The following is a 12,928-nucleotide window of genomic DNA, read 5'->3' on the forward strand; positions in this document are numbered from 1 at the left end:
TGCACTCTGTCTCAAAAATAAATAAACCTTATAAATAAGTGAATAAATAAATGGATAAATAAATAAATAAATGTTAGCTATTAGTAAACATTAGCTGTCATGTATGGATTCATCCGCCTCATTTTTGGCTCCATTTTCTCACCCCAGCTGTTTCTTTTTCTTTCTGCTGTGACATTCAATTTAAGATTTCTTCTATTATACATATCCTTATTTAAATTTTAGCTTTCTAAATTAGCAAGGCAAAGTATTGTAAATAAAAATAAAAACAACCCTGCTAAACCCTCCTAAAAGGGGTCCTCAACCGGTAGGTTTTAAAGTTGTGTTTTTTTTTTTTTTTTTTAATGTTTATTTATTTCTTTTGAGAGAGACCAAGAAAGCCGGCCGGGGGAGGGGCAGAGAGTGAGGGAGAGAGACAGTCCCAAGCGGGGGGATTCTGACCGCACTGAGCACAGGGCCCAATACAGGGCTCGAACCCACGAACCACGAGACCATGACCTGCACCAGAATCAAGAACTGGGTACTTAACCAACTGAGCCACCCAGGCACCCCCACCAGTAGGCTGTAAACTCACCCTTGGATTTCTCCAACAGCTGCTGCTCTGCTCTTGGTTATCAATAGTGCACAGCTCTTCACTACGAAAGATCCAAGGCCGGCAAGGACTACGGGAAGGTAGGCAACCTCAGCCCCATGAGCAAGTCCACTTTCTACATATTTTCTCTCCATAACTACATAATGTCTGCACTGTCTTCCTTTCACTGACCACATGCTACACACTAATCACTACCGGCACCTTATGTACACTGGCTCACTGAATCCACATAACGCTGTGTACATGAGGGAGGTTACCTGCTCAGAAGTCAAAGCTGCAGAGCCAGCACAGGAATCCAGACTATTCACAGTCAAATCTGAAGTATTTCCGACACACTCTGATGCTCTTGCATATAATATAAACACGTATTTCGAAAGAAGTGCATTAATTACATACATCAAACATACCATTTTTACTTGACGATCCACGAAATTTTCTTGAAATAACTTTTCCTGACGTGTTTCTGCTTTTGCTTAGTACTGCTCACTATAGCTTTTCTACTTACAACACCAGAGCCATCTACCTTTTCATTTTGTTTTAATGTTTATTATTTATTTTTGAGAGAGAGAGACAGAGACAGAGACAGAGACAGAGTGTGAGCAGGGGAGGGGCAGAGAAAGAGACAGACACAAAATCCAAAGAGGTTTCCAGGTTCTGAGCTGTCAGCACAGAGCCCGATGCGGGGCTCAAACTCACGAACCATGAGATCATGACCTGAGCCGAAGTTGGAAGCTTAACCGCCTGAAGCCACCCAGGCTCCCCGAGACATCTGTCTTTTTAAAACATACCCCAAGAGGATTAAGAGTACACTTATCTTGATAAGCGCTGAGTAATACATGAACTGCTGAATCACTATATTGTACACCTGAAACTAATGTAACACTATGTTAATTACACTGGAACAAAAAATAATAAATGAATGAATGACTGCCAGAAGCGTGGGAGCAAAATGGGTGAAGGGGAGTAGGAGGTAAAGGTTTCCAGTAGTGGAATGAATAAATCATGGGAATAAAATGTATTCATGGGGAATATAATCCATGATGTTGTAATAGTGTTGTATGAGGACAGTGTAGCTACACTTGTCAAGAGTACAGCATAGCGTATAGAGAAGTTTCATCACCATGTTGTGCACCCGAAATTAAGATAACATTGTGCACCAACTATACTTTTTTTTTATTTTTGAGAGAGACAGAGAGAGAGAGAGCGCAAGTGGGAGAGAAGGGCAGAGGCAGAGATCGAAAGGGAATCAAGCGGGCACAGGGCTCAGTCCCACAACCCTGGAATCACAACCTGAGCTGAAATCAAGAGTCAGGTGCCAACCAACAAGTCACCCAGGCTCCCCTAAGAAGATTTTTTTAAGAAATGTTTCATAAAACGTAAATGCTGGAAGGAAGGAAGGAAGGAAGGAAGGAAGGAAGGAAGGAAGGAAGGAAGGAGAGAAGGGAGGGAGGCCGCCCCGAGAAATGCAGATCTTACAACCAATGAACAACACTTGCAGGGACAAACTCTGGGAGAAATGAACAGCCTCTGAACGGAGGCATGGCTTAATGGCAGCACCCAGCAGACTGCCAGAAAAAGAAACAGAAGTCACTTCATCTGAATCCAATAATCTTTTCTGGCTCTCCCCTCAAGGACACACAGGGGGAAGTAAAAACCTCAATGAAAGCCAAGGTTGTAGCGACAGAGGCCAGGGAAACGAGAGGAATCTCCCTTATCTGTCAACACCTTCCTTCCCTCACGCCTATCAAGGGCACCTGATCCAGGGCAGAGGTAAAGAAGCTTAAGGCAAGACTAAATCTTCCATGGTCTACAGAGATGGTGCTGCCCAGAGAGGAGGAACAAGAAAGGAAGTGAGGCTTCTCTGAACACTAGAAACACGTTCCTTTCTTTTAGGGGCGCCTGAGTGGCTCAGTCGGTTCAGCGTCTGACTCCATTCTGGCTCAGGCCATGATCTCACAGGTCATGCTGAGTGTGGAGCCTCCATGGGATTCTCTCCCTCCCTCTCTCTCTGCCCCTCCCCAACTGTGCTTTCTCTCTCTCAAAATAATTTTTTTTTAATTATAAAAAAAAAGAAAGAAAGAAAACACATTATTTTTGATTCTTCATAGCCCTGTGTAATTCTACCTCACCATCATGGGCTCTCCAACTAAGCAAGCCCTAACATTTCTTTTCTTCTCCACCCTACAGCATTTATAGACACTCCTATGATAGACACTCCTAAGATATCCTAATGATATCTTATCCTACACTGTCCATTGTCTTCTCACCTGCCTTACCCCTGGTCCCCAGTTAGACCATAAAGACCATATATATGTGTCTCTCTCTCTCTATATATATATATATAATATAATATATATATATATTAAACAGTATGTAGGGCAGCCCACAATCAAACATGAGTATTTCTGCTGTGAAACACACCCTGAGCAGGTGAATCAAGACTGCACATAGTTTCAGGTCAGTTGACTCTGGGTCAAACAACAAATGAAAATCACTACGTTTGGGGCTTCAGGGATTTGGGAACTGTGGAGAAAGGACTGCGGGACTGTACTCACAAAAAGCACGTGGTCCCCACCAAGCCCACTAAACGTGCAGGTGCCTGCAAATGTAAGGTGTGTGGGGCTGCCCAGCTGAATGGAAGGTGTCAGCACCAGGGAGGGGTGCACAGCATCGTGCTCCCTCATTCTCCCCAGCTGCCGGAGCCCAGGCAGCCTCTCTGGGTCAGATCACTCTTTCCTTTCATCCCTTCTCACCTACACAAGAGAGAAGGGGAAGGAAAACTCAACAGTGGCTGGAGGTTCGGGCAAAAATCTACTCCACCATCTTCCTCGTTCTTCAAGTTTTACTAAAGGAAGAGACCAGATCAAGGAGGGCGGCCGTATTCAAAGTTTGGGGATTTATTTTTAATGTCCGAGTAATCTAGAAAACAAACAAGAGTCTCTCCTCTCCTTCTGTGTCTCCCACAGTCACTGTGACAACAAAGAACACTTAGTAAATGCTTCCAGGTTGAAGCATGAAGTCATGCTTCAAGTCATGAAGCATGAAGTCATCCCAGGATGACTTCTATTACCAAAGAAAGTCCAAGGCCAACTCACAAAAAAATGATCAGTGATAGGCTAACAGAATGCAAACTGATCATAACAGGAGTCTGAGTGAGAGAAGGCTACAAAGGGCAAGTTTTCTCAAAATTCAGATACAGCGCTTCAAAAACAAACCTGTAAGAATGCTCTCCCCATTCCAAAAATCACATGCAAATCATAAACCTTACTCTTTCCTCAGATGAATCATGAATGGTTCTCACCAGTAAAGAAAAAGCATTTATACATAGTAGGGGCTTGATGTTTTAGTTTGGGGGCTGGCAAATTACGGTCCATGGGCCAAACTGGCCCTCCATCAGTTTCTGTAAATTAAGTTTTATCGGAACACAGCCATATCCATTCATCTGCGTGTTGCCTGTGGCTGCTCTCACACTATACGGACCCAAACTATTTACATATTTGTGAGAAGACCATTTGGCCCACAGAGCCTTAAGTATTTACTACATGGCCTTTAAGAAAATTTGCTGACTGTGTTCTTATGAGAGCGGCAGAGGCTAGGAATCAGGAAGACCTACAGTGAAGCCCCAGTTCCATAATCGCTAGTAGAAATTATACCTCAAAATTCATGTACAAAATCAGGGTACCTCAGTTACTTCATGTACAAAATCAGGGTACCACCATCTACCTTGCAGGGGTGCTGCGAAGATTAAACAGGTAACATCCCAGACATACGGTAACTGAGCAATAAATAGCTATTAAACTGCAATTAATGCCAAATACAAATTTGCTTACCACTTTAAGAAATAATCAAATGTCGGGGAGCCTAGGTGGCTCAGTCGGTTAAGCGTCCGACTTCAGCTCAGGTCATGATCTCACGCTCCGTGAGTTCGAGCCCCGCGTCCGGCTCTGTGCTGACAGCTCAGAGCCTGGAGCCTGCTTCAGATTCTGTGTCCCCCTCTCTCTCTGCCCCTCCCCCACTCACACTCTGTATCTCTCTCTCTCTCTCTCTCTCTCTCTCTCTCTCTCTCAAGAATAAACAAACATTAAAAAAAAATTTCTTTTAAGAAATAACAATACTCAAGTACTATTGTTTTAAAAGACTAAAATTGTTTCCCTTTTCTCCTATCCTTTTAGTCCTTAACTTAAAAAAAAAAAAAAAAATTCAAGAAGCCAAGCTGCAAAATTTTAACGTAAAGTGAATCCTTTCAATCCATAATATATAAAACATGTCAAGGGACACCTGGATGGCTCAGTCAGTTAAGGGTCCAATCTCAGCTCAGGTCATGATCTCATGATCCGTGGGTTCGAGCCTCATGTCAGGCTCTATGCTACCAGCTTAGAGCCTGGGACCTGCTTCAGATTCTGTCTCCCACTCTCTCTGCCCCTCCCCGGCTCATGCTCTGTCTCTCTCTCTCTCTCTCTTAAAAATAAATAAACATTAAAATTTTTTTTAAAAAAACATATCAAATAAAACTGAAAATGCACGTCAGGCTCTGAGAAATCCTGATCTATAATTTTAAAAGGGTGGGGGAGAGGTCTAAAAGGTAAGTTTCCAGATTTTGGTAAAGCCCCCAGGAGTACTTGCAGAACAGTCCAAGCTCCCAGGTTCACCCAAGAAACCAGTATTCATTGAGCACCTACTGTGTTCCAAGCTCCGGGCACCAGGTGTGCAAAGGGCAGTGTCATCACACTCAGACAGTTTATTAAGAAAGGGGGTGCTCACTACCATGTAACATTAGAACCATATGACATGGCCCAGACCACAAAGCCATCGGTATGAAGTCATATAAGGTATTAGAGCTTGGAGTCCCGATTACCTAGTCAAACACCTGCACTGCAGAGACAGGTAAAGTGATTTGTCCATGATTACATGCAAGTCAGTAGCAAATGTCATCTCGCTGACTTCTTCCCACCAAGCTGTCTTTCTTAAAAATTTCTTTGTGAAAGGTCAAGTCTTAATCTTTCAAGCTTTTGTGACCCGGAAGACGCTATTCTGAAAAAACTACCCAACCTTCAAGCACCTTGGATTCCTCCAGGCAGTGTTACCATGTTCTTCTGGCTTCCCACCCAGTCCGGTGGGTCTCCCACCTGTACTGTACTGCTCCCAATCTACTGTACTGTAAAACCCTTTGCTTGTTGATCAGTGCCAGACTATGAGCTCCTCAGAGGCAGGATCCAGTCTTGACACCGACTGCTAACGTCTGAGTGCTTGTTATGGGGCAGGAGCGGGACAACTTTATACACTCCTTCATTTAGTGCTTATAATAATTCCGTTATCCCAACACCGTAGATGAGGGAACCGGAGCCCAAGAGGTTAAGAGCTCACACAGTACAGCAGACTCTGTGGGCTACTTATTTAATAGCCATATTACCTCAGTCCCATCCCCAACTTCCTCCTTCAATCCATAATATATATAAAACCTGAGTTTTGTACACCAACAGCAGTCTGCTATTGCACAGTCAGTATAGTGCGGTTGGAGCCAATCTGTGTTTCACTGTCTGCCTTTATGGAACTGAACACTTAGGGAGTGCTTGTTCACTCACCGACCCAGTACTTGTTGAGCAGGAGTCTGACAGGGCTCAAATATCCCCCCTCCTTCACATGGCCACATGCTTCACTCCAAGGAGGCCGGACTCTTAAGATCAGGAGGTCAAGCATGATGGTAGACAAAAATCATGGACACCCATCCACTTTCCAGTGACGCTGGGGTGGGCAGGCAAAGCCATTCTGGCCAATTTGATGTATAAGAGTCTGCTGGGAGCTTCTGAGAAAGACACAAGCAGACACTCTCCTTCCCTGGACATTGCTTTAGCTACTGCAGGTTTCTTAAATTCTTACAGAAAATCACCCGACGTCCATACAGTGGCTTTAAGCCAATGAGTCAGACTTCAGTTACTCTCACCCAAAAGCATCATAATGTGCACACAAAGCAGCGGAACTGTGATCCAAACACAGATAAGGTGTCTCTAGACTAGACCCTCCACACCTCTCCTGTAACACTCCCACCATCCAGCACCAAGGCTGAGCACATAAGCAGCACGTGTAACTTCAGCTAAATGAAGAAACAGGTGAATGAAATAGAAGTTAAGCTCACCTTTCAGAGACAGGATAACTTTTATGTGCAGTTGTAAGTAAAATATTAGGGTCCTAGGTCCCTTAATGAGTATAAAGCCTACTGACTCTTAGAGGAGACCAAGGTTTAATGCATTTGGAAAACAAGAGTCTGTAAACACCAGTTTCCAGGTCCAAACCAATCTCAGAAAACCGGGTCAATGAAAAAGGCACAAGAGATTCTGTTTCTCATGGGCTCCCTTCACAATGTTAATAGCACTTATTAGGAGTCATGCCGACGCCCCAGTCTTCCACCCCAATCTTGACCCAAAGGGTCAAACTGAAAGAGAGAGGAAGGGGGAGGGGACAGGTAGAGAGAATGACATCTCTTCAGTGCTTCAAGTCCCGTCTTTATTCATGAAAGCTCAATCCTTGAACGGGCAAAACGGTCATTTGGGTCTTCGGACCCCTGCCTCCACCCACTACCCACCAAAGGCACATGCCCACCTTGATCTTTAGAAGCTGAAGGATCGCCTCCAGGCCATTGCATACAGGTTGCAGAAGAGTCCTTGGCAACCCATACTATTTCTGGCCAGGTACCTAGGCCAACTTCAACACAGTGACCTGAAGGTAAAATGCTCCACGTACTATAGCCAATTCTATACCCCACAGGAAACCAGTGAATACATTTGCTTTTCCTGAAGGGCCACTCACCAACATCTCATGACCCATTCACTGCAAGATACAGCATTCGCTTTAACTTCAAGGCTGCAAATGCCTGTAAACTTTCCAACACAAGAGCCTCTCTTTACGTGTTCACTTGGCCTTCTCTCGAAGTGCTAAAGCATAAGGATTCTTTCAATCTCCAACAAGAATCAGAGTAAACTCTACTTGCTTCAGAATGAAATGTCCAAAAGCCACAACCAGAGTGTCTTACTGGAGGCCAAAGAATCCTGCTCATCTGTCCCGGAGGAATCCTTTCTCCTAAGGACCAATTCGGACCCACCAAGGCAGCCCGGCCACCTATATAAGTGCCTCCCAGAGCACGACTTACCTTGTAATTGCTAGAGTTCACCCAAGAGGTAGCGAGCCCATCCACAAGTTTATCTAACATGGTCTGGTCATGCTCAAGGTCAGCAGACTTCTGTTTGTCTGAGAAATAGTCTATAAGTTCTTGGCCAACCTGCAGTCGTTTCCCCACATCCTTCTGCAACACCTGTGCCAGGCAGGACTCCATGCGAGGCTCCATGGTGGAATTCAAATTCAGATCCAGCAGAAGCTAGAGGGCAGTCAGGGTGACACCCTCCCAGTAAACGTACCCGGGAGGTTGCCTCTTTGTTCGCTGAGGGTTACTAAGAGCCTGTGTTTCAAAGATGCAATCCGGGGAATGGCAACAATGCACCATGTGTGTCTGAAGAGCAGCTGGTAGGATATTAAAAGTCCAATTTAAATAACTAGCAGGAGATAAAGGAGTGAGTGGCAGAGCGAGGTTCTACTCTTGGGTCTGAAATTCTTCATAATTCAGCAGTCCATTCTGAAAAGTAAAAGAGAGCAACAAATCAGCACAGATAACGTAACATTCAAATGTTTTGAAACATTAAACCACAGACAAAGCAATTCGCGCTGCAGAATCATTTACAATCACAAGTGGAGTGAGAAGCATGAACGTTTGGCAACCATATCAGAATAACATCATTATTATTTTTATCAGGAAGAACATGGAAACCCAAAGCAAAGAGCCAATGAGCTATATAGTTGGTAGGTTGACGTTTTTCACAATTTTCCAGCTTGTAAATACGTCAGTCAGGAAAGCAGTCTTCTGCTTCAGCTAGCATATTTATTCGTGGCTTCAATTTTGCTTCCCACCAAAAACTTAACCCCACTCTGCGTGTGAATCACTGTAGGTACCGTAGCTTACTCTTACTGCCTTACTCTGAGTTTTCTAAAAAACCCACTGCCAGAAATGGGGTGGGCGCCATAGAAAGACCACTGACCAAAGTGGCTGGCCTGGTAATGGGAACCAAAGACAGCATCTCCATCAAACTTCTTGCTCAGGAGCTTTACAACAGGGTGAGCAGTCATCCCTGCCTCGTCATCCTCCCTCCAAGAAAGAAAAGGGAGTGATGGGCGTGGGGGGACAGGGAGAGGAGAAGAGGGAACAGGCTCACATTCTGATCACTTACAGACAGTATCCTCAGCTGACAACAGCACCATTTGGGCCTGGTGTTTTTATAAAATCAGGAGATCTCAAAATCATGTTTGAGGGCAAAACACACGATTCGAGAAAAGTTACACTAGCACTGTTTTCATCAGACTGAACAAGTTGAACAGTGAATCTATAGCTGCTGCAGCAACTGTACACATTTATTTCTCATGCAATTTCTCCTTGCCTTCCAACCTAACAAGAGCCACAGAAAACCTGTCTTCCAGATGCAGCACCTCCCTGACGCTGCAGGAACGAGAAGTGATCCGCACATCAGCAGTAAGTCCCAGCTCCCAGGGGTTCTAGCAGGTAAATATGGACTTATAAATCAAGTAAAATTAAAATTCTGCACAGAATAATTCTTCCAGTCTGAGCACAGCGATTCTTTCCCTTTCTGACATCACCTCATCCGTCCCTACCCTCGGTATAAAAAGCACAATGCGATGGGGCGCCTGCCTGAGTGGCTCAGTCGGTTAAGTGTCCGACTTCAGCTCAAGTCATGTTCTCATGGCTCGTGGGTTCGAGCCCCACGTTGGGCTCTGTGCTGACAGCTTGGAGCCTGGACCCTGCTTCGGATTCTGTGTCTCCCTCTCACTCTGCCCCTCCCCTGCTCATGCTCTGTCTCTCTCAAGAATAAACAAACATTTAAAAAACAAAAACAAAAAAACAGCACAATGCACTTTCTGAGTTCTAGAATCAGAGACTTCTGACACCGGCAGTAATCATTCAAGTCGAGTCATTCAATGAGGAAGACCCTCCTTCAAAGTCCCTGACACATGACTGATTACCCATCTTCTACATGCATGGTGCTGGGGGCAGGACAGCCCTTGAGAAGACCCTGCTTCATACGGCAGAGGAGACAGCCGCTCTCCATCACTTCCACACCGTGGTACTGGTCCCTCCTTCATAAGAAGGACCTTCAAATACATAAAAGCGTCTATTACCCTTTATTCCAATTTTTAAGCCAAACAAAATAACCACAGCTCCTTAATCAGCTATGTTGAGCTTTATAAAGGAGGCATCAGTGATACAGGAAAACTGGACAAACAGAACCTTTTCTTTCTCAGTCCAATATCAGCCCAAGAAGCAAATCAAACAAGATTGGGCTTGTGGTGGATTAAAAATGGCCACAAATTCTTTGCTTCTCCTCCCTCATCAAGATGGGGCCTAAGTCCTCTCCCACAGTGACTCTGGGGTTGGCCCTGTGACTTGCTTTGGCCCGTGGGGAACCAGCTGCTGCAAAAGGAAGCAGAGATTTGAGAGGCAAGTGCGGCCGCCCACCCTTAGAATGCTGCCCAGGGCCCGCCATGCTGGGAGGAAGCTCCTGGAACCCGAGAGGCCATGTGGAAGGCAAGCAGCACGCTCCAGCCGACGGTCAGAAGCAGCCACCAGACGTGGGAATGAGTCCGTCAGGGACCGCTTACCCATTTCAGTCATCATCTGACTGCAGCTACACAAGTCTGAGGAGACAAGCAAAAAACCACCCAGCCAAACCACAGATTCTAAGAGGTAATATCTCGTTGTTGCTGTAAGCCACAGGTCTGCAGTGGTTTGTTACACACCAGTAGATATCAGATATACTCTGCCCTCCCCCAAACATCTATCTTTCCTTCTCAGTGAAAACAATCTCCTATCCTTTACTCCTCCGAGGCCTAAAATCAACGGACACTAACCAATAATGATAATGATCACACAACTTTGAAGCCTCTACTTGAGGTGTCAAGTTCAATGCCAGATGATGTATATGGACTGCCTTTAATTCTCCAACCAACTGTAAAAAGTACGTATTAGCATCCCTATTTTACTGAGGAAACTGAGTAAAAGTACAGGTAAGTAAATTTCTAAGGCCACATGGCCACTTAGTTTCCTCTCCCCACCTTCAAACCCTTGTGATTACAAGCGTGGCCTAGTTCTGTTCTCACTCAGGGAAAGGAGGTCAGACATCATGCTCAGCTAGGAAGTAACAGGCAAGAGAATGCGGTCTCCATTGCTGGGAGAGGAATGATTCTGTTCATTTCAGCCTCTCTATAATTTTTAAAATACATATTATATATAAAAAGCTCCCCTGCCCTAAGAATTGTATAGGATTTCCAACAAATAAAAGTATATGCTTCTTGAGGGTAATTATGCAATAAAGGCTTAAGATAGTCAAAAGTAGGTCACAAACTCCTATGTACAAAACCCACAGAATGAAAGACACTGTTAGTCCCTAAGCGTTAAGCAGATTGGGTCCTCTCTACTCTTTTTCTCCTTAACTTAAAAAAAAGGGGGGGGTGGTGCCTGGGTGGCTCAGTCGGTTGAGTGTCCGACTTCGGCTCAGGTCAAGATCTCTCGGTCTGTGAGTTCGAGCCCCGCATCGGGCTCTGTGCTGACAGCTCAGAGCCTGGAGCCTGCTTTGGATTCTGTGTCTCCCTCTCTCTCTGACCCTCCCCCCCTCATGCTCTGTTTCTCTGTCAAAAGTAAATAAACATTAAAAAAAAAATTTTTTTTAAAGTAACTGATACTCTCGAGCATTTTCTCCATCTCTGCTTTCAGAAGCATTCAGGGAATATGAATCACATAGTCCCAAATTCACAAGGTACAAAAGTATAAAACCTCCCTCCCACTCCTGCCCCCCAGCCACCTAGTTTCCCTAACAGCAAATAATGTCACCAGTTTCCTGTGTACCCTTGCAGAGATATTTTTAGTGACCCAGGTAAATAAATATGTGCCTTTCTCCCTGTACCCCCTGGGAATTTTCTAAACCAACAAAAACACCAGCAAAACTTCATACAGCAACAGACTTATACAAAAACATTCTTAAAAAAAAAAAAAAAAACACGTTATATTAAAAGATGCAGAAAATAGAATATAAACAAACGGGGGGAGGAGGAGGTAAGACATCTCTTCCTTCCACCCACATCCTGTCCAGGCTCTCTACCAGGGAAAAGCCCAACAAGGAAACACGTCTCAAGTTAACCCAGAACCTGCAGTCCCAGAGGTGACCCATGGTTAGACCAAATAAAAACCAGGTCTGTTATGCGCAAGGCATTGCTGGAAGGCACGGGGACGCGATAAACAGGACTCAGCACTTGCCCAGAAAGACCTTACGAACCGGCACAGCGTCTGTTCACGATGGGTCATCAGTTCTGAAATCATCATTTGAGGGTGCGGTGTCGCACAGAGGACTACCTGACAGCAGTGCTAGTGTTAGGAATTACTCAGACTGTTGGAATGAGTAAGTCACAGGGATGAAAGTGACAGCACAGGGAATACAGTCAGCAGCACTGTGTGGAGACAGACGGTGGCTACCCTTGTGGGGAGCACCAGCATAATGTACAGACTTATGCAATCACTATGTTATACACCTGAAACCGATTTAACATTGCGCGTCAACTGTACTTCAATTAAAAACAAAAACAAGGGGTGCCTGGGTGGCTCAGTCGGTTGAGCGGCCGACTTCAGCTCAGGTCATGATCTCGCGGTCTGTGAGTTCGAGCCCCGCGTCGGGCTCTGTGCTGACAGCTCGGAGCCTGGAGCCTGTTTCCGATTCTGTGTCTCCCTCTCTCTCTGACCCTCCCCCGTTCATGCTCTGTCTCTCTCTGTCTCAAAAATAAATAAATGTTTAAAAAAAACAAAACAAAAAAAAACAAAAACAAAATGGCTCAGAATGTAACACTATTTGTAAGTTTAAAAAAAAGTCCCACTTGCACACATTTTCCAAAATAATAGAATGTAAAAATGATACAAAAGAAAAGGCAGGTGAGGTTAGAATGGCCAACTACCTTTCCTCCTCTTGATGTATCACGCTAAGTGCTCTCCTTGAGCAAGATCTCACCACGAAAGCCATGGGGCCACTAGACCTTACTGTATCAGTCCCTGGGAAAAGGGACACATGCCAGGTGTTTCCGAAAAAATGCCCCAACTCCTCTTAAACTCCTCCTCCCCAACTGCAAAGGGCTCTTCCATTCCCCAGCATCACCCTTCTCTGCCCCCGCTACGGTATAAGCATCTCAATCTCAACCTTTTCCTGCCGCATCATCTTGGTCTATACCGGGGACGGGGGG

The 12,928-nt window shown here is 44.9% G+C and overlaps 1 protein-coding gene across 1 annotated transcript in view; it reads right to left on the bottom strand.

The window, feature by feature from the left end:
* The window catches only part of CLASP1 (cytoplasmic linker associated protein 1), a 272,017-nt gene that overhangs the window by 228,371 nt on the left and 30,718 nt on the right, over positions 1-12,928 (bottom strand). Inside the window, exon 2 of the mRNA XM_049616225.1 lies at positions 7,734-8,213. Within this exon, the coding sequence (XP_049472182.1) occupies positions 7,734-7,928 (195 nt within the window). The 5' untranslated portion in view covers positions 7,929-8,213. The remainder of the gene's footprint in view (positions 1-7,733; positions 8,214-12,928) is intronic.

This window comes from Panthera uncia (genome assembly GCF_023721935.1).
Source record: "Panthera uncia isolate 11264 chromosome C1 unlocalized genomic scaffold, Puncia_PCG_1.0 HiC_scaffold_3, whole genome shotgun sequence".
Classification (NCBI taxonomy): Eukaryota; Metazoa; Chordata; class Mammalia; order Carnivora; family Felidae; genus Panthera; species Panthera uncia.